The 23398-nt window shown below is 36.7% G+C and overlaps 1 protein-coding gene across 1 annotated transcript; it reads right to left on the bottom strand.

Annotated features, from left to right (window-relative positions):
* Window positions 1-2455: 2455 nt before the first annotated feature.
* Window positions 2456-22737, bottom strand: LOC117295044 (dual specificity protein phosphatase 4-like). Its single transcript, XM_033777616.1, has 3 exons — window positions 22098-22737; window positions 4682-5143; window positions 2456-4227 (listed from the first exon to the last, which is right to left on the bottom strand). Exons 1-3 carry the CDS (start codon window positions 22489-22491, stop codon window positions 3755-3757), a joined length of 1329 nt encoding a protein of 442 aa, XP_033633507.1. The 5' UTR covers window positions 22492-22737; the 3' UTR covers window positions 2456-3754.
* Window positions 22738-23398: the final 661 nt, after the last annotated feature.

Here is a 23398-nt window from a genome sequence, read left to right as displayed (position 1 = left end):
AGTAAAAATTGGATCGTGAACGTACATGATAAGATGAAGTATACGAACACGATAAGAGAGGGGTTTTTCTTATTCATGTCAGGGCATCAATACGCTTCCGTAGATAGGCGAGTAGATACAAAAAAACTTCCACGTGTTGTACCCAAGTTTTTGAATTCTTACTTGTTGATGGTGGGAGCCATTGAGACATAGGCCGTGTCCGAAACGGCGACTTCGGCTACAGCTACTGCCTATTCTTCAACACTGGTTGACGCGCTGATCTAGACGTAGCTGTAGCCGAAGTCGTCGTTTCGGACACGGCCTAACTCTGGTTCGTTGTAACTGTAAAACCCATAGTCAAATAATCGGGACATAAGTAATGAGTTAGAGTTCCTTCCGACATTAGCGAAATGAAATAGCGCCCTCTATAGACTCCGAGATCGGTCCCCTGGGCCCAATTTCATAGAGCTGCTAAGTACAAAAATTTGCTTAGCATGAAATTTCTTCCTTGATAAAAACAGGATAACCAACCAAATTTCCATCTGTTGCATATTGCTTGATACTGGTATTCAGCTGTTGTTTGCTGATCCTGAAAATCACGTGGAAATGTGGTTGGTAATCCTGATTTTTTCAAGGCAAAAATTTCATGCTCAGCAAATTTGTGTGCTTAGCAGCTCTATGAAATTGGGCCCTTGTTTTACAATGATTTCATTGGATAAACGTAAAATGACGTATAAGCTTTCCATGTGTTTTGATTGGTCCGATGTTGTTTTGCACCGTAATGATTGTACATCAAGTATTTTGTTTGATAAATTACTGTGGAATCTCAATTTGAAATTGCTGGTGCATTCGTAGGCCCACGGGAAAGGTTTCTGGTAACCCATGAGCCTCGACCGAGCGTGACGTCAGATGTTCAGGCTACAAAGCTATATCCATAATCAGAATTTGAGTTGAATATAGAAGTGTGACAAACGGCTGTTAGTAGGGGGTCATAGAGCTGTTATTTAAAAGAACTTTTATATAGCTCTATGGTAGGGGCATAGAGGGCGTTTAGGTCGAGTATATGGTTGCGGGAGTGGACGGGGGGGGGGGGGGGGGGAGAGTGTATACAACAGACAACATGTATGTCTACTCGTGCATGAGATACGAATACTCAAACGTCACTAGATCTCGGTTGTAGTTGTTTGATTATTCCCTGTTTGTTAAGGGCAAGTTCAAACCTTGTTTTTTCTAACAGCAGTTTGCTGAAAATACCTTGACGTGAAATGGGCTACATTTCTCTCCAAACGTTACACAGCACATGTCATGTCTCTATGCACAACCCAAAATACGTTTTTTTGTTTGACCACGGAGGAAGAACTCCATGGTTTGACCGAAGTAGTGGCTTTCTTAATGTTATTGCGCCCTCTCGTGACCAGGGGAGTTCGAATCGTAATTATTGTGTGTCATTTGAAATTTTGGACGAGCGTTCGTTTGTTTACAATTGAAAATCTTCACCTGTCAAAGGAACTACTCGGCAAACTCCCGCGAGGGAGTTTAACACCAAGCTGGCACCAGCCAATCTCTCTCATACAAGCATTGGTTTAGCTTCTATGAATGAGTTGTACAAATCAAGAAACTGTGATTCAGTAGGGCCCAATGCTGATTCTAGTCGTTGGATGATCAGCAGCTTGTATAATTCGAACCCACATCTTTGTAAATGTAATTCCTGCAGCATGCAGTCTAACAACTATTGACCTTTATCATGCTTCCTCCATATTGGTCATACTCCTCGATCGTATCGAATACCAATAATGAATGCTAATAACCATTTTGCAAATAGGAACCAGACTATTTTGTTCTTCCAGCCTCGGTTTGGTAACATTGATACCAATGGAAGAAATTCAAGATGGCTGCAAAATGGCTACCATGCACTGTCCTAATAAACCGCCAGAAAAATGTAAACAACGCAAAGGTCATTCTAAATTTAACTGGAGATATATACCCCCCCCCCCCAAAGTTAATAACTTGTTCAGAGACTCTATTGGTCGAGTATAAATAATAAAGGAAACACTTAAAGACACTGGACACTATTGGTAATTACTCAAAATAATGATTAGCATAAAACCTTACTGGGTAACGAGTAGGCCTAAAGGGGAGCTGTCAATGGTATAAAACATTGTGAAACGGCTCCCTCTGAAATGGAGTAGTTTTCGAGAAAGAAGAAATTTTCCACGAATTAGAGTTCGAGACCTCAGATTTAGAATTTTAGGTCTCTAAATCAAGCATCTGAAAGCACACAACTTCGTGTGCCAAGGGTGTTTTTCTTTCATCATTATCTCGCAACTTCGACGACCAAATGAGCTCAAATTATCACAGGTTTGTGATTGCATGTTGAGACCCACCAAGTGAGAAGACTGGTCTTTGACACTTACCAATAGTGTCCAGTGTCTTTCAAAAGTAATTGACATGAAATAATGGCCATTGAGTCAAAGTGTTAATAATACTTTAACATTCGATGTTTATTTTGAATGGAACATGAAACAGTCGCCGGCATCAAAAAGCCGCCGACATCAAAATACAATCTCACTTTTCAGCATAAATTAAACGAATATTTTGCTAATTAATAAAACACAAAAAATTTACAAAACAGGAGCTCCGGAACACTCCAACTTGATGACGTCACAACGTGCTTAAAAACGGCATATATAGCAAAAGTGGCAAGTCGACTTGGTTTCTTACAAATAGTGTACAAATGTATAATAAATGTGTAACAAATTGCACAAAATACATACAAAACCTTAACAACAAAATTATATTAGGTTTAAATAAATAAAGGGTAATACTTTCACTGTAAAAATACACGACGGAACAAAGATGTAAATAATATTAAAATGAGATGTAAACAAAGCGCCCGCCCAAATTGTCTTGCCCTTCTTCCCCAACATTATGAAGTTATAAAGTTATATTCTACTTCAAAATGCCACTCTCTGTTACAAGAGGTGCTTACGGCCCTGGTATATTGATTTTAAAGAGCTTATTATAATACGGTAACCATCCAAGATATCATTTCATACCATTGTGACTAAATAGTATCCTGCTTGTCATCTGTTCGAAACTGTTCGAAAACTCGCTGTGAAAAAAAAAAACTATCTTTTTCATGTCATTTTATGACCCGAATAATCTGCTACGTGTATATAGACCCTGTTTTTATGACAGGGAAAATGAGTGAACTTAGTGTAAAAGTTCACAGAACAACACAGCGGTTTGAAAAAATGCTGATTGATTGGTGTAAACTGACATTTCCACATTGTAAATAAGTGCAGCAGGGACTGTCTGAATGGTCCGAGTTGTCAGGAATACTTACTATAATTATTATACAGTCATTTTGAAGGGTCGATGGCATAGTCGATGGAAACAGTATATACTATCATTGGATCAGATCTGAATGTGAACTTGGGTGGGTGTATATTGTGAAAAATTTAAAAACTAGCTTAAAAAACAACCACATAATAACATTTACTGTAAAAACTTCAAAATTTGTTAACAATCGCTCACTTCACACCATGTTTAGGAAATAAAAATAGCTTGTTTGTGACAATAGCTTATAGTTAATCTTATAATACTGGATTTTGACTTTATCAATCACACTGGGTCTGTTTTATACAAAACACTTTATTCTGACTTTAAAATGTGAAAAATATCATGAATAAGTTATCTCTTGAGTTAAACACATCAACTTTTATACAATATACAAAATATACAATTTACTTATAATGGTTGTCTCTCTCTGTTCCTAAGATGGCGAACAAATTGGTTTGGCGCCCTGTCCATGGTCAGGGTGTTGCCAACCACAAGAGGGCGCTATTGCAAAATTAAATACGGACGGACATTTTGGCTGCGGCACTTGGTGTCGTGGTTTATCAGAGGCTGGGACCAGACACGGGAGGGATGCACTCCGGGTCCTCCTGGCACCGGGGAAAAGCACCGGCAGTGACTTCCTAAAGTCATGGGGCGTCTGACAGTCTCTGCCCGGCAGCTGGAGGGGGTTGTCCCGCTGCTGTTTCAGTTCGGCCTCGTACTTCAGAAGTTGTAGCATGAATGAGAAGTTTGGAGAGATGACTTTGCGGAGACTGCGAACGAACTCAAAGGCTTCCTCTAGTCGCATGGATTGAACCTTCATGAGATAGGCGAGACAGACGGTGGCTGAGCGACTTATACCAGCTCGACAATGAATCAGGACAGAGCCACCAGCATGTTGGACAGCATCTAAACAAATGAATAAACAAAAAAGAACCAATAATAAGAATTTGTCTTCCAGTGTTCTTGCATGGGTAGTGTGACGATACAGTGGGTTGTTGTACCAAAATGTATTAGATGAATACATTGGGGGATGGTACCGATCAGAAAGTGTCTGACAAGCTTTTTTCGCTGCATTCTTGGTTGAAAACCCCCAGATTAGAATGAATGAAATTTGAGGAGTTGCATGGTGAGGTATTAATGTTTTGGTTTGTGGTTACACCATGTGTGTATCTACAGGTAGAGTGTGAGACTACTTGCTTTTCTACTACTGCGGAGTAGATTTTGCATGCAAAGTGGATTTTGTTCTTTTGACAACTTGTCTTGCTTTACATTCTACTACCGCGGAGTAGATTTTCGGTCCGGGAGACTTCTCAGTTCTGAAAAGAACTGTCCTGCTTTTAGCTTTAGTGGACAAACTTACTTATGAAATCAATGGCATCAGGAAACCATGACAACAGATCAGCCTCGTTATCATCATCCACAGGTATGCTCTTGTATGTGATCGCGCCATCATTCATGAAGTAGTTCGGAACACATCGAGAGACGTTCAGCACAGCCGTGATTCCATGGACTTCAAGGAGGTCTCGCCGAGCTGCGTGGAAGGCGTTCCCAAGAAACAGATGAGGGAGGATCTGGACCGGTTCACCCTCGGTGTGGATCGGGATGGTACGGGCTGGTATTGAGGTTTCATTCGCTGAGGTTGGTACGAGAGGTACAGTGGCGCACCTCGTGAGACGCTGTAGGCGTAGTGAGGGTGGGACAACGGCGGCAGGAGGCTCTACTGCTGCTGCTGTTGCTGCTGCTGCTTCGGTGGGTGGCTTAGACTGGATTGAAGATGCTGTGCACAACGAGGAATACTCCGAGCTGAATTTATTGAAGCCACCTGGAAATGACACACAGAATGAATAATAAAGATGAAAAAATAGATCGAAATTTACATCGGGGATACAGAATATTGACTTTGGTTTTACCCGAATACACCGATGTGTATACGTAGTATCTACTCCCCCGAGCTCTGTGAAGAAAACAACAGGCATATTACTCGGGTGGGATTCAAACCCACGACCTTTGGAACTCTAGAGCAGTGTTTTACAAACTAGACCACCGAGATTACCCGGTAGCTAAATAGAGGCAGTCCGAAAGATGAAAATGTTTGAATCAACACTGCCCATTGTCATTCTATTCCCAAGTCAATCAGAGAGCGACTTATACTTCCTGCTGCATAGACCAGGGCGTGGTCATGGACAACAATCCAGCGTCTTGTGTATCAATGTATTATGTAATAATAAGTAGATGAGTATCTGGGGCTTTAGTAATCTTTAACTTTTGACTGCGTGGGTTTTCCCTGACTGAATCAGTCTCTGGGGTTTTCCTCCCACATCCAAAATTTCTTTATCATCTTTTCTTCTTGTTTGGCTCTAAGAGCGTCGAGAACAATTATCCAGATCTAGAACTTGTAAACAATCCTCGACCTATAAAAAAGTTTAGATCTGAAATCGAAAGTGCCTGTCATTTTGTTATTATCCAATAGAGGGATGTAACAATGACAATGGTTGTATAACAAACAATACACTATTGTTATCATCTGTTGTAGTGTTGTAACAAACATGATAATATAATGACAATCATCTGAAACCGAAAGCACATGTCATTACCATTGTTACAATCCTTTAGAAGATTGTAACAATAACAATGGTTGTAACAATACACTATTGTTATCATCTGTTGTAGTGTTGTAACAAAACATGATAATATACTGACAATCATCTGAAACCGAAAGCACCTGTCATTACCATTGTTACAATCCTTTAGAAGATTGTAACAATAACAATGGTTGTAACAATACACTATTGTTATCATCTGTTGTAGTGTTGTAACAAAACATGATAATATACTGACAATCATCTGAAACCGAAAGCACCTGTCATTACCATTGTTACAATCCTTTAGAAGATTGTAACAATAACAATGGTTGTAACAATACACTATTGTTATCATCTGTTGTAGTGTTGTAACAAAACATGATAATATACTGACAATCATCTGAAACCGAAAGCACATGTCATTACCATTGTTACAATCCTTTAGAAGATTGTAACAATAACAATGGTTGTAACAATACACTATTGTTATCATCTGTTGTAGTGTTGTAACAAAACATGATAATATACTGACAATCATCTGAAACCGAAAACACATGTCCATTGTTACAATCCTATTGGTATCATCTTTTGGGATTTAACAATACACCATAATATACTGACTAACCAACTCAAGATTTCTATAATTTGACTATGATAAACATATTTAACATCTATAGAGGACAGATGCAATTATCGTAAGTGAACTTGTTGCTGTACATACATCAGGAAGGTGAATTACCATGCAACATGAAAACAAAGGAACTGTCAAATTATCATATTAGAGGAAAATTGACATTTTCCGTTTGAAAACCAAAACTCATCCACTCGCGCCTTACATAACTCGTAAAAACAGGTTGAACTGATTACGAATACCAAATCTATTCAAAAATAATACTGTAGCACCAAAATGGCATCATGCTATAAATGCAATAATTGAACTGACCTTGGGTGAATTTTATGGGATGTATTTTTATTGACTGTTATAGCGTCCTAATTGAAACTACAATTAAACATAGTCCAGCAGCCATACAAATGAACGACCTCTTGAAGGAAATGTTGTTTGGGCTACTCAGGATGTGACACGATAAAAGGTAGTCAGAGTTTCGTTTTTCTGAAGTTCAAGTTAATTTACAACATGTAAGATAACGTACAACGAATGTGGGGGGGGGGACATGTACAGAAGCCTGGCAGAACAGTCTGGCTGATCACAGAAAGAAATCTTTTGAGAGAGATTTAACAAACATGATGCTGCAGTATTACTTGATTATTATGAAATCACAAAATAAAACGAAAGATTTTACAGACAACATAATCCTAAAATATACACAGTGAATTATAACGACTTCGAGTTAAGAGACCAAAGGCAGAACACTGAGGGAAATCAGTAAGAGTTCCGCTGTACTCCGAGAAACTGGAACGTTCCGGATTGACTCGCGGAAGTAATCTAATGAGGACCTGAGTGACCGGTTCCCGGAGGGGTCTGATGGGATCAGTACTAGTTTGTTATTCACAGATCTTAAAGGGGGCACTACAACATTTCTTGTTCTCCTGAAGATTATCGTAGATTACTGATCGAAACGTTGAGTCGTTAACCACCGGTTCTTTTCAGACCCAACACCACCCAAAAGACATATTGACATGATGTTATACCGCACACCTCTCGTAGTTATTAAAAACACTATACATCATTTCTTTAAAGGGTTGTGATACCTTATGCTTATGTAGATCAATTTGTTGGCCACTGTACATTAATCCATACTAGCTGTAAATTTAAAGATGTTTGTAATTTCCTATGGACGTGTTAGCTTTATTAGTCGTCAAGTTTTTGAGAAAAAATGAAAATCGCAGAGCGATGTTTTTAGGAGAGATGCGTATAATATAAATACGGTAATACTTAAGTTTTTACCAGTAGGCCTATGCTGGTAAATACTTTGAACATGCTGAAATAATGTTCGTCTCGTAAGACGAAAATTATTTTCTTGACTGTCATTGTTTTACTCATTTATACAAAAAACTACAACACCTCAGCAAGGAAAATTTTAGGGGAAGCTTTCTACCATCATTATCTCCAAACCGTGTTCCTCTAATGTAAATCAGTGGATATTGTGTTTACCCAAACCCTTCAATGTGGAAGTTGTTTCTTTTCAGTACCTTCTGTTTGACAGGCTCATTATTTAGAAAAAAATGTTGCTTTTCTTTTACGAAGAAATAACAAATATTTGTCATAAAAAATGTTAAAGGAATGTTCCACCAACAATTTTAATGGGGGCCGTTGGGACAATTTATTTTTTATTTATACCTTTACAAGATACTTCCTTGCAGCGCATGGGGTAGTTTGAAGTAAACACCATTATAATTTCAACTTCCTATTTTTCAAGTTATAATTATTTCCCTAAATAAATAAAACCGTGGCATCCAATCCATATTAATCATAGTCGTACATCAACCTAAATATTAATTTACTTCTGATTAATAACGACCCCACACGCGATCATGACCCCTTTTTGAACCCGTCAATGACCCATGTCATCCTTGACCATGCCGCCAAAATAAAAACCCATAACCAAATGCTTTTCAAAAATAACCTTTACCCGATAGTTTGTTCCGTTCCACTAACGTGGTAAATTGAAACTACTACTTTATTGTTTATGACACTTGATCCACTAATGATAGTGACACGTGTAAACACACGTAGCTTGGTAGGCTGAGCTTTGTCTTAAAGACACTGGACACAATTGGTAATTACTCAAAATAATTGTTAATGTAGACTGATAGTATAAACAGAACGTATAAAGCATTGTGAGAAACGAACCCTGCTAAATTGTACAGCGCTTAATATCATTATCTTTATTAGGCCCTCTAAAGCAGTTTTTGAGAACGAGGTAATTTCTCACTCAAATATTATGAATTTGATATTTTGAATATATTTGAATCTGATAAAATACTTTCTATATGCCTGAAACCTTTTATTTTGCATCTGAAGGCACACAAAGTAAAGCAACGGGGGTGTTTTTCTTTCCTTATTATCTTGCAAAGAGTCAACATTTTTACAGATTTGTTATTTTATAAATTATGTTTGGATACACCAAGTGAGAAATACTGGTCTCTGACAGTTGCCAAAGGTGTCCAGTGCCTTTAAACGTCATGTTGTTGTAGGTTATCAGGTTAAGTGTTACACTTCAATCATCAAGGCTCTCTAACCGCAGCATTCACCTTGACATTGGCCGTGTGTAGTTTCCTTAACACATGGATCCTTTATGACAAATATACCTCTCTGTGACGTAGTAGATGCGAAAACAAAATAGCACCCTTTAAACCCCACTGGTTCAACTTTGTAGGGAACTAGTTCAAGCATCAAATCTTTTTTCTTTTAAACATTTTTTTCTTTTAAACGAAAACCGCAGGGGTTCAAAAGAACAAGTTTGTTTTGCTTTTACATTAGCTTTGAAGACCACAAACTTTAAACGTGTATAAATCACTTGATGTGAACAAACGTTTTAATTGGCCCTATATTATGGCCTATTCAAAATTTACATGCAATATCTTGTCGACAATTTTTCTTTGAGTGACGAAAACCGCAGGTGTCCAAAAGAACAAGTTTGTTTTGCTTTTAGCTTTGAAGAGCACAAACTTGATTGGAATAAACGTTATACTTGACCCTATGGCCTATACACTATTCAAAATGTGCGTGCAACTGGATGAAAGTTTAAACAAAAACGTCTTGGAACAAGTCACTTATATCCCTATAAATATTTCTTTAAAGATTTTATCAAATAAATGACTAAATACACCAACAACAATATTTGGAACCTACGGTTCTTTTCAGAACCACCCCAACGCAATTAGAGGTCATCGTTATTACAGTATGGTGTTACCGCAAACCTTACCTGATATTTAACAAAAACATCAATAACAACAACAACAAGTTAAAGTTGATATTATTTTTAACTAAACTGTAAAGAAAATTGTCAAAACCTTGTACCGTGAGTGATAAATTTTCCCTTCCCCCGGGGCATGACTGATGACGTGTAGTACCCCCAAGGTTGGGTGTAGACACTTCCGATAATATCAGTGAACTCCTTTGTTCATTGCCTTCACAAACCACACGTACATTGTTGTAGTGTTGTGCCTAACAGTGTTTCTTTGCAATACATACTCGGCTGTGGTTTAGGAACGATTAGAAATGGGGCACTAAGAGCAGGGCCCAAATTCAAAGAGCTGCTTAAGCACAACAAATTTATGGTTTATACCAGAATAATGTTATCACCCAATGCCATATCACATGTACATCTTGTGACTGGTATCCTGCTAATTTCTGCTTAGCAGACAACTTTTAAGCTCCATGAAATTGGGCCCAGATCGGGGCGAACTTTGTTATTTTCTGCAGTTTAGAATTGCCATCCTAAAAAATGTTCCTGATTTTTTGTTGTTTAAAGGCAGTGGACACTATTGGTAATTACTCAAAATTATTATTAGCATAAAACCTTACTTGGTGACGAGTAATAAGGAGAGGTTGATGGTATAAAACACTGTGAGAAACGGCTCCCTCTGAAGTGACATAGAATTTTATTCCACGAATTTGATTTCGAGACCTCAGATTTAGAATTTGAGGTCTCAAAATCAAGCATATTTTTATGAAAGCACACAACTTCGTGTGACAAGGTTTTTTCTTTCTTTCATTATTTTCTCGCAACTTCGACAACCAATTGAGCTCAAATTTCCACATGTTTGTTATTTTATGCATATGTTAAGATACACCAAGTGAGAAGACTGGTCTTAGACAATTACCAATGTGTCTTAGAATTTGTTTTTCTTCCAAATTGAGAAGCACTACGACAGGGGAAATTTCGGAGTGCAGGAAGAAAAATGCAATCTGGAAAGGTGGGGGGGGGGGGAATTGGTGAGTTTATTGTTCCCGTTTTCTTTTTCAGGGAAGAAAATACAATACAGCAGGGTATCGGTAGCGTGGCCTTGAATTAAGGTTGAGTTGTTTTATTTTTTATTTTATTTTTTACGAACAAACCTTGACTACTGGAAATAAAAAGTAAATTCCATTTTGAAGTGGATGCATGTTTGCATTACGAGTGAGGCTTGTGGTAATTTGACCATTTTGTTTAAGATTACATGAACAAATTGAGTCTGACCGCATTTCCGAGGAAAGAATCACGGAAAATAAAACTGATTGCCTTTAACCACAAACTTTAGTCAAATTCCCAGTAAAACGTATAGGGTGATTTACCAACATGTGATTGGAAAAACATTGTGGTTAAAATAATCAGATGACCAGTGTTATAAAGACGCCTAATTACTCAAAATAATTGTTAGCATAAAAACTTACTTTGATAACGAGCAATGGAGAAAGCTGTTAGAAACAGTGTGAAAACGGCTTCATTTGAAGTAACGTAGTTTTTGCGAAAGCGTTAATTTCCATTTCTCTTAAACGTCTAGTGCATTCCTTTTAAAGGAATCTAATAAACCACACAAATAATTGCAGCAATGGTGTTTTCTATCACATTCTCTTGCAACTTCGATGATCAATTGAGTCCAAATGTTCGCAGGTTTGTTATTTTATGCATATTTTGGGATACACCAAGTGAGAAGACTGGTCTTTGACAATTACCAAATCCGCCAGGGGTGGATTTCACAACGAGTTCAGCAGACTTTAGTCTCATCTCAAGTTAGGACGAGTTACTCGTCCTAACTTAAAACTCGTCCTAAGTTCTTTGTGAAGTCGGCCCTGTGCATTTAAAGGGTCTGGGTACTTTTTGTAGGACAAAAAACAAAATGTCCACAGATTTGCACTAAACTTACACAGTTTGAAGATAATGATAGTAGAAAGCTTCCCTGAAAATATTACGTGCTGAGGTGCTGTAGTTTTTGGGGAAATGAGTAAACAATGTCATGAAAATAATTATTTTAAACATTTACAAACGTATTTTCATGACATTGTTTTATATACTCATTTCTCAAAAACTACAGCACCTCAGTAAGTAATATTTGAAGGGAAGCTTTCCACTATCATTATCTTCAAACCATGTAAGTTTAATGTAAATCTATGGACATTTTGAAAAAGTACCCGAATCTTTTAAACCATGAGGTCGCATTGTTGGTGTACCACTGCATAGGTTTCGTCCTGTGTCAACATGCTCAACAATTAAAACCCCATCACACCAATATTTGCCCTCGATGATAATTAATACACTATATAATAAATGTATTTATTTACTTAGGATTTCCGTCTTAATGTCAAACGGATGTCGACCTAACCACAGGACGCAATTCTTTACATTCACATCACAGCTGGATAATATTTACTCTCAAATATTATTGGTCATTTTTTAATTTGAAAAAGGTTTCTCTCGGTGGTGTTGAACTTGTCTCATTAGTTTAAAAAAAATACCTCCGCAACACATGAGCATTGCGAAAATCAAATTATAATAAAAATGTCGATACATGTAATGACACTTTTTTCTTCCGCATCTAAATTCCATTCTTCAGCTATAAAAAGCTCATGAAAACTGAAAAGCATTTTACACGTCACGTAATTACTCACAGAACATAAGCATAAACACTTACTTAATAACGTCTAGTTTTTGAGAAAAATGCATTTCTCACTAATTAGTTGAATCTGAGAACAGGTCTGACTTTCTCAGGCGTGAAAGCAAAATAATATGTGCAACATGGTTTTTTCTCTCCTTATTTTCCAGTTGCAACTTCGATGTCCAAAATTGAGCCCAAATGTTTAATGCATATGCTGTGATAAACCAAGTGAGAATACTAGTCTTTGACAATATTACCAAACATGTCCATCAGTGCCTTAAAGGCAGTGGACACTATTGGTAATTACTCAAAATAATTATTAGCATAAAACCTTACTTGGTGCACGTAATGGGGAGAGGTTGATAGTATAAAACATTGTGAGAAACGGCTCCCTCAGAAGTGACGTAGTTTTCGAGAAAGAAGTAATTTTCCACGAATTTGATTTCGAGACTTCAAGTTTAGAACTTGAGGTCTCGAAATCAAGCATAAAAAAGCACACAACTTTGTGTGACAAGGGTGTTTTTCTTTCGTTATTATCTCGCAACTTCGACGACCAATTGAGCTCAAATTTTCACAGGTTTGTTATTTTATGCATATGTTGAGATACACAAAGTGAGAAGACTGGTCTTTGACAATTACCAAAGGTGTCCAATGTCTTTAAACAAAAATACAAATTGGTGTTCACACACATTTATCTGGTTTACAATTTATTGAGACTCGACAACATAAATATTCGAATAGTACTAATCGATCCTGTAGCCGGATCTCATTATTCATGCATTAACGTTCCGTCATCCTGATAACACTGTGTCGGGGCATGTTGTGTATTCGATTTGACAGATGCGATGTATACAGTGGAGTTCTGTAACTCAATACACGACGGAAGTAATTATATATGTATCAATTGTAAGGGTAATCTCGCGAGATTTGACAGCTCTAGGGAAGAAAATGGCTTCCGATCGTACGATCACATTACTTTATACCAGCCTTGTACTCGTGCTAAATAATAATGCGAATTGTGAAGGGAATGGTTTAGAACAAATCAACACAGAGAAAGCTAAAAAATGTGAATTGGAATGCGTTGTTTTTGTGTATAAGATATTGCAAATAACATTGAAAACAATTAAATATCTCAGACATTCAGATGGATTTAAGATTTAAGTTTCTTTAAGGTTGTTGTTGAACTAACATTTGAAGCTTTGCTTATACATAATTATTTACTTTGGATTATTTTTTTCTAAATAATGAAGAGTTCACATGGTCCGTGATAACAAATTGATACTTTCATTTAGGCCAACACGTTCGGTACATCTATGTTTCTCAATACGACCATCCTATAATATTAACATTTCATTTATTTGTCTACATAACAATCTTTAGAATGCTGATTCTTAAAGACACTGGACACTATTGGTAATTGTCAAAGACCAGTCTTCTCACTTGGTGTATCTCAACATATGCATAAAATAACAAACCTGTGAAAATTTGAGGTCGATCGGTCGTCGGAGTTAACTATGAAAGAAAAAACACCCTTGTCACACGAAGTTGTGTGCTTTCAGATGCTTGATTTCCTAAACTTGAGGTCTCGAAATCAAATTCATGGAAAATTACCTCTTTCTCCTAAACTAGGTCACTTCAGAGGGAGCTGTTTCTCACAATGTTTTATATTATCAACCTCTCCCCATTACTCGTTACCAAGTAAGGTTTTATGCTGATAATTATTTTGAGTAAATATCAATAGTGTCCACTGCCTTTAATGTCTGATAATTGTAAAAAAAAAAAAAAAAAAAAAATTGCCCGAAAAAAAAGGAAAAAAAAGATCGTACCATTCATTTATTCCTAATTGATGTCAACATTTATAACTTGCTTCTTGATGTCTCGTCTAAAAACCTGGTTGTTTTGACGGTAATCAAACCAAGTGTTACCACAAGAATTGTAACAGAATAAGGCCTACAACAATCCCTACACAGATTCTCAGAGTCAGAGAGGCACATAGTGCATGTTCATGTACCATTCATATCATAGCCATTTTTATGGCAGTTATAAAATACCAGTGGGGTCGCACGGACGCGTGGGCACATTTATCAACTGCATTACTGAGATTCCGAACAGTCCAAGCTCTTAAACTTGTGACGTTTGGAAAATAAGGGATCGTGATTTATGTTTCAAACGGATCCATCATTGACCCAGTGGTATACGTGATCCTGCAGGAACAGGAGTGTCATGAGAGGCAATTAACACGACCCAATGCGGAAGTTTTGGCGTTCCGTTTAAAAAAGGTCTCTCATCTTTAGTTCCGGTTCCGATTCTGATTATTGAAACAAAAAAAAATCCCCCAATGGATTGAAAAACAAAAAACTTCACTTAAACTATTCACGTGGGAGATTGTGAAGATACACGAGTCCAGTTTCGATTTGGATTTTATGGAAAAACTAAAAACAAGTACAAAATGTTTTGTAGGATTGGAATGTTATTGCGATCCTGTAGTGGTATGTCACGCAAAAGGGCGGTTTGCTGGTAAAAAGTAGATTGTGTCAAAGCCCATGATCAAAACAAGGAAAACTAAAATGTCGTAACACAAGAAATACTCGAGTATATAATTACAAGATACAAAAACAAAACAGGTATTCAATTTACAAGAACTGAAATCAATATGAAGGCATCCCAAAACAAAAACATATTTTGAATATTGATTTGTAGAAACGGACACAAAATTTCACTTCTGATTGTTGACACGTTTTATCAACAAACCCTGACAATTATCGAGTGTGGTAGAGTTCACGTGGCCCTCAAATTCGTAACCTCGAAACATACCACAAAATTGTTAACGTAACCGCACAGACTCGTGACATTGTTTTCCAGGAAAATTGTTGGGTTTTCTGTAAATTATACCACAGTATCATTGCATAATACAATCCAAAGTTCCTCATTTCCACGTCACAATCAAGAATGCAATGTTTTATCATTAAAAACCATTTCCCATTGCTACTAAGGACCGAAATATCTTTAAAGTTTGAAGTAAAACACTATTGGATCCTTGTAAAAGAACATAACTCGTAAAATTGTTCACTATCGATTCCATTTGAATAATGTATTTAAGGACATGACAGTTTGTATACATTAATTGTGTTTCCTTGATAGCCCCTGATCAAATTGTATTCATTGTAATGTAAAAAAAAAACAACCAAAAAACAAAAAAAAACATAAGATTACTCTTCCAGTTTCAAATTGGTATCACTTTCTGTCCACACATTCACAAATATGCATCCCTGTATGCATCCATGTGGAGGCATCTTTTGTTCTTTCCATTGTCCATAATTATACTCACTGTTTTCCCATAAACTTTGTACACAAATTCCTTTATGGAGCACCCACTTTAGAATGTCCTTATAAATTGTGTCCTTTTATTTCCCCCTTTTTGTTTTGTCCTGGTCTCCGGAATGTACCGAATAAGAGAACAGCAATACCTTATCGCTATGAAGGTATTATTTTATATCCATGTCGTGTGACGACTGTCATCGACTGTCATCCAACCGCACCAACCACAAATAGATCACCAATGAGATATAATCCCAGCGGTCAGAACTCTTTACACAAGACAAACGCCCAAAGATGACGTCATACAATGAAATGATCACCTCTTGTTATGTGGTAATTAATCATGTATTGTTACATGTAATGTGGTACATTCATACACACGGTTCTTTCTTATAATATCTGTGTTGAACTATTCCTTCCTCAATGGTTGAACAAGGTGACTTCAACATCTAGAACTCCATATAGGAAAACGTGTCCATTGTCGCGTATTACTATTAGTATAGCCTATACGTATAAACTTCAATTTGTTTTGCATTCTTTTGGCTCGCTGCGCAAAGGTCCGATGATGTCATACATGACGTCACCTTTTCAATTCATGAACCGTGAAATTTGTTGTAAATTTTATTCGCCAATACATAACGACATAATGTATGTGTATATAGACCATGTTTAAATAACTTGGCTACATACTAGTTGTTACTTGCAACGACCCCGCTGGACAATGTTGCAGCCATAGCCACTATTACGCGAAGCCATCAGTTCGGACATTGCGTTAATATTCTGTAAAATCATGATTCTAAATGATGTACAGACGAAAATGAAATTCATAAACCACACGTAGTCAATAATAAGTGTATAGCGATCATTATACAGCTCACAGAGGCTGTGATCATAATTATATGGTAAAGGGTAAAGCCTAAACCCTAAACAGAAAAGTGATACCAGTTGAACACACAATATCACTGAAAATAACAGAATGGTGGGAATTATAGCCAGTCAGCATAATGTCTTTCGTAATCTCATTTACATTTTACTTCCGGCCATGAAAATTGAAGAGGGTAATTTATTTTCCCGCAAGTACAAAAATGAATATGGGAAAGGGATCGAGCAAAATGGCATGATTTATTGAGTAATAATGCTTTATGGACGGGAACGTAACGACTAATTAATTGAAACACTGGAATTACTTTTCCTTACTCCCAAATGACTCTGCTGCACCATGGAGAAATGGTTGTACATGGTTGTACATTGTTCAAGGACAATTTGTTTCACAACAAAACAATGAAATAACGGGCAGAAATAAGTGAACCCAAGATCCGCAAAACGAATATTTATTTTCAAGTGTTTTTGTTTGTTTTGTTTTTGCTTTGTAATTGTATTAACATTTCCGTCAAGCTAATAGCCTGGACTGGGAATTACCTTCACTCATTGCCTAATACCGTATGGATGAGACATAAGAACAGGCTAAATCAAACAGCAGATGAAGGACATCCGGTAATTAAGTCAACCAATCAATTGAACCAGCGTAATGAGGGAAGACCGGATGTTTCGCTCCTATGAATTATTACCGTCGCCATTCATTATTATTTCCAATCATTCTATAAATATTTACCTCTGAATTATCCACACTTACGATGCAATTTTTAAACATTACTTATCAGTAATATTATTTGTAACTTATAACTATAAACATTTACCTCTGGAATATCCGCAATTGCATTGCATTTTTCTTACATCACTTAACTTTATTATCGTATTATGCCATTTGAATATATAAGTTGACCTCTTCGTATAAAAAAATGAATTCATCATTTTGTTCTTACAAAAGTATTTTGAAAGGCAAAGGAAACAAGAAACAACTATTTCTGTTTTGGTGGAATATCTACAAGTTTTTATCTTGATAATTGCGCGTACCTTTAATGTGTCGTTTCTTCCCCCAAAATAGTATAACAAACCCCAAATGCAAAAAGTGGTGGAGCAAATCTCAAAAACCATTTGTGTCTGTAATCAAATAATTAACAGAACACCGAAGAGTTTTGGAGGACGGAAACAGACTATAAAAAAAAAAAAAATAGGAAAAAAAAATAAAAAATCATGTTTAAAATGAAAGTGAAAATAATTGCTAACACTTAAACAGAACTCGGAAATATCATCCTTTGATAAACCTTATCAAAGCCCTTCACACTGACACACAAAAGTCTCTTCTTTCAAAAACTCGTCAACATCCAGACAGCTTTCTACTAAAAAACAAGCCATGAATTGAAAAAAAAGTACATATCCGGAAAGAACGGACGGGGATACAATCTGTCCATTTTTAGTTTGAGATATTAATAACATCCAATGGATTCTATATTAAATTTCCATCCCGCTCAAAGCACAAGGAATTGGAATAGCGTTTTGTTTGGACACAGCCCTGGTTCGGGTTTCCCTTTGCACCGAGGGTTTGAGCAAACATAGAGGCCTTCTATTTGATAACTCTGGGTCGCTCAATACAGGCTCAAGTTCCTCCGGTTGTAATGTACACGACTTCCGCTGATGTGGCAACCTATTGATTGAATAAAACACCAATCAATGGCCGTGGGTTTTCTATTTCCACCACGAGGTCTGAGAGTCTTTAGCCCGCTTCCTCCACTGTGAATCGGCTTTCCAGTTTCTCTTCATACAGTTTGACACAGATACGTTTATTGACTTCAAGCTGAGGCTATATAGACAGTATATCAACAAACACACGCCGTATAAGGTGTTAAAATTCACAAGATCCTGTGTGTGTGGTAATTAAGTCGTTGCCTATAAATGAACTTCGAATACAATTGGCGTCTGTTCGATGTTATTGTGACGTGTTGAAATACAAAAATTTAAAAAGGGGAAAACCTAACAAAAACTAAAGATAAAGATTAAAAAAAAAAATAAAAAAAATTAACATTAAAACGACCCCCCCCCCCCAAAAAAAAAAAACCCACACAATCATGAGAAGGCCTATAGTGCCAAATTGTTGGAGGGATCTGTATAATACAAGCATATCAAACTACACGAAAACTACGAGGATGTTCCAATAAAGTCATTGCTTCGACCTTTCCATGCCACGACACAGCGTAAATTGGACTTAATGAGGTGAAGTTGAAGCAGGTATATCCGGCAGATTCCCGCGTGATCACTCGGATTACGGTCATTTCCCGCGCAAAGGGAACACACTTCAACCGCGAAATCTACCTTTATGCTGTGAAACATCTTCTTATCAGCTGTCCTTGATCGAATGTTTATTTTAATCTCAATGTTTTTGTTTTCCTTGTTAGTGAGAATTATTAGAAAGAGTGATTTCCATTCGACTGTATAGGACAGAAACCGCAGGAATGTTTGATTTGAACGATTGAGAACATGGCATGCAATTATCGTGTTTCTGTAATGTACACACTTTAGACTGCATGCCATTCAGTTAAATGGTTTGGGTACTTTTTGTAGGACATCGACACAAAACACAATGTCCACAGCCTTACATTAAACATACACGGTTTGAAGATAATGATGGTAGAAAGCTTCACTTAAAATATTACTTGCCGACTGTGCTGTAGATTTTTAGAAAGGAGTGAAACAATGTCACGAAAGTATTCGTCTCAGGAGACGAAAATACACGTATCTACCAGTTATTGTCCCCCAAAAGTACCCAAACACTTTAATGTGGGCAGCCTAATGACAAAATAATAAGTACTTGTTTATATACAACCCAATAACAGCTCCTTGTCTCGTGACTGCTGAATCAAACCATTATACATACAGCAAGGACCAGATCAAACGATGATCAGGCCAGAGAAAAAATGAGTCCTTTCCTTTCAAGGAAGCTTTCGTTGACCGACTCAATGATGATTCAGACCCGTATGGCACCTTTGATATCTTTCATATTGAGCGATAAGTCTGTATTTTATTGTTTGTTTAAGTGGTTGTTTAAAAAAATCACCTCTTTGTGAACATATGCAATGCTTGCATTTTAAAACCAATGAGTATTTCATATTCCCCAGTCAGGTTTATACCAAAGTTTTTTTGGACTCCATTTCAAGATCTGAATACGTCATAACTTAATTTGTGTGTTCAAAACCAACGACTCATTTATGACATCGCTCTATTCTTAGTGATTATGGAGAAACATTATGTAATGCCTAAAAATAACCAGGGATCATCAGAAGGTGAGTAAATATTGACACTTTTGTGTCAGACTATTGTTCCGCTTTGTAAACAACTCAGTGTGGATTCGGGACTTACGCATGGGTGATTAACAGACCCAACACGTGACGTCACAACGGGCGTAAAAAGTTTGATAGGCTGATGTGGTTTGATGAAACTTTGTCATTGAGTAAACACGTCAACAAACTTCAATTCAATTGATATAAATGACTGCTTAAGAAGAAATACTAAAGATTAAACAACACCACGTTGTATGGCCTACTGAGATTAAAGGTCTGCCTTATACCCAACATATTTATTTTGGTATGTACCAATAAATCCAAACCCTTTCTGCGATGTTACAAGTATTTCTATTTCCTATAGGTAGGAGTTGTGGCTCCACTGATACAGATCATAAGAGCGAAATTGAGAAAAATAACATCACTTTTTGTTTGTACATATACCGCAGGAGATGAGGAATTGTTGACAAATTCAAAATTACAGTTGAAGTATTTACGTAGATAGACACTTATTTCTTCTTGAAGAAGGTATGTAACATTTTGTACGGAGTTTTAAAACAATAATTTGTTAGACTGGCTATTTATTATTTAAAAGCCTTGTTCAAACCATTGATTGTTCATAATTGTCCATTATGTTAACACTATGTGTATATTATGTTGTATTATATTACGTCAATATCAACAAAATCAGGCTGGCAAAATCACCTTTTCACAGTCCTGTAAATATTGAAAGGTTAAAAAGGAAAAAAGCGGACAGACCGAAATAAATATTCTCTACGTTTCCCAGATCGGATGTTATTGTTAGTTTTGGACATCATTGACTGTCAGAGTAAACACAATAGGAAGTGAAGCTAGTGTACTTGTTTTAAGGAGGAAAAAAAGAAAGAAAACAAAACAAAGCAAACAGCGTGCGTCACTGCACCAACACTTGCAATTATCAGAACAATTAATAAATAAATCACTCTTTCCAGCTTTTTCTCCAGAGAGTGCTATAACATAACTGAACAAGTCGACCTAATTATCGGTTCCTGAATTTTAATATTTATCAAGGCAACAGAACTGATTGGATGTGAAAAAGGGAACCAGTCGATGCTTTACATGGGGCTGTATACGTTTCCTGCTAGTGATGATAAAAACAACTAGAGATTTCAGAGAGTGGAAAGGATCCGGTTTTAAAGGGAAGGTACATGTTTGGTAGTTACTCAAAACAAATATTAACTTAAAAACTGACTTGGTAACGAGCATTGGAGAGATGTTACATTGTGAGAAACGACTCCCTCTGAAGTAACGTAACTTTTTAGAAAGAGGTAATTTCTTACTCAAATAATACAAGACTTCTAGCGGAAAGGTTTCCGTATGGCGCCACCACTTTTTTCATTCGCAATAAAAAAATATAGTATCTAATTTACCTGATTGATATATCCCTTTTTGTAAAAATGAGTGAAAAAGTGGTGGCGCCATACAGAAAGTTATCCCTTCTAGCTAGAAGTCTTTTATTCCTATCTGAAAGCACACAATTCGTCCAACAAGGGTGATTTTTTCTTTCATCATTTTCTCGCAACTTCGATGACCAATTGAGCCCACATTTTCACAGGCTTGTTATTTTATGCTTATGATGGGATATACCAAGAACACTGGTCTTTGACAATTACCAAACGTGTACAGAGCCTTTAAACATTATTTTGGGGGAGAAGGGGAGGGGTAAAATACAAAGGCCCTAAATTATTCTTATTATTGTCTTATTACTTTTTTCATTTTTATTGATTCATTAATTTGTTTTTTTTATGTAGTATTAATTAATTTATTATGAGCATTATTTGTTTATATTGCTTCTATTAGTGTTAAGGCTTTGTAAATATGTTGTTATTAATATTTTATTTTATATTTTTATTTTATACAAACATCAGATCGATGGAATCACAAGCCAATCTCATGATGGATTTTTTTTTGAGAAAAAAACCCCCCTAAATTTGAACAATTTAATCACCGTGTAAGTAATATAATAAGGTTCACAATTTCAATATTTAAGGTCAATCTTCCTGTTTTTTATTGATCTCTGTGGTTTGCTTGAATACATTTTAATACCACTAATTTAGTACTCACGAACAGTCAGGTACATGTCAACAGTTACAAATGTAAATATGAATATTATTATTCTTACCTTGAAGAAATGTAATTTCTGTAGTAAGATGGCTGAAAGGTGCGTGCAAAAGAGATTCTAAAACCAACATCAAATCATTGTTGTTTCTCTCCGCTGTTGGGTCTACCTCAATTGTCATGTCATCGTACACAACAACAGTCGAGAATAAACTTGCCAATAATTCAGCTTTTGTTTCAGGGCAGGTCACAATGAAGTCCATTGCCAGTGGGCCTTTCGATCGACGCCGGAGAATCGTAGGGCAGTGAATGTTATGAGCGCCGGTGATGTGGTTCTCGTTGAACTGCAATAATGGCCGAGAGTCCACGAGCAAGACGCGAGACTCACCGGCTTCACCTGCCAGGAAATGCCTCAATTCCACGGTAGAGATTGGCCGGACTTGCACGGACACCGTCATTGTTGCTCGTGTAGATTTAAGTGTATTACAGTACAGTTCGATATGAGTTATGAGTTTGGTCTTCACATAAACACTACAACCACAATAGAACGGTAGGTCGTGCTGGGATCGTCGTGATAGAATGTACTACAACAAGAGTGCCAGAGGTTCCTCTGTGGTCCATGTGTTTTCACCGTCCACGTTCTGTTGATTATTATTGACGTTTGGGCGCGAATGAATATAACCAATATCTTTATATAGAAATGTGGTGGTGAGGAATGACCCGTTCTGCTACTAAAACCGCAGCTGAATTGCCCCAACCAATCATTGCTTGATACGCCTCGCGACTTCCATTCATAAAATATACCGCAGCACATGCTATAACTTCCGCCTCCGCAGAAGAAAGTAATCCTCATAACAAACGTCAAAAATCATAGCTCATAATTAATTCGCATTTAAAAATATAATATGATTTCTAAGATATTAACATATCATACAAAACCGTTTTGATCGAAACAGTTTATACTCAAAATTGTTAGGAATTGAACAAAACATGGCATGAAATAGTTCCGATCTATGCCGAATAATGAAAGACTCCGCAGTGACTCATGAACCTTGACGTCACAAGTACAGGGTTTTCCCCATGCAAAGCGTCTTTGTTCAGCAACGCTGATTGGATATTAAAATGAGGTCGTATCGACACAGTTTTAGTTGTTGGTTATTAATTTAATAAGTAAATGAATATAACCATGTAAGATGGCACTGGACACTATTGTCAATTATTCAAAATAGTTGCTGGCATATTGTTTATTTCTTACTTAGTTGTTATAGGCTTCAAACGTGAAGTCTTTTAATGCATCTGAGAGCACAAACAAAAGGTTTTGTTTCTGTTTCATTATTTTCTTCCAACTTCGATGACCAATGAGTC

Source organism: Asterias rubens, chromosome 9 (assembly GCF_902459465.1).
Source record: "Asterias rubens chromosome 9, eAstRub1.3, whole genome shotgun sequence".
Classification (NCBI taxonomy): Eukaryota; Metazoa; Echinodermata; class Asteroidea; order Forcipulatida; family Asteriidae; genus Asterias; species Asterias rubens.
Note: the sequence above shows the minus strand (reverse complement) of the source record. Positions and strands in the feature narration are given on the sequence as shown.

Coding starts and splice junctions, on each gene's coding strand:
- LOC117295044 (XM_033777616.1), bottom strand. CDS start 22,491: ATGACGGTGTCCGTGCAAGTCCGGCCAATCTCTACCGTGGAATTGAGG. Junction 5,144..22,097: donor AGAAATTACATTTCTTCAAG/GTAAGAATAATA, acceptor TGTCATTTCCAG/GTGGCTTCAATAAATTCAGC. Junction 4,228..4,681: donor TGATGCCATTGATTTCATAA/GTAAGTTTGTCC, acceptor TCATTTGTTTAG/ATGCTGTCCAACATGCTGGT.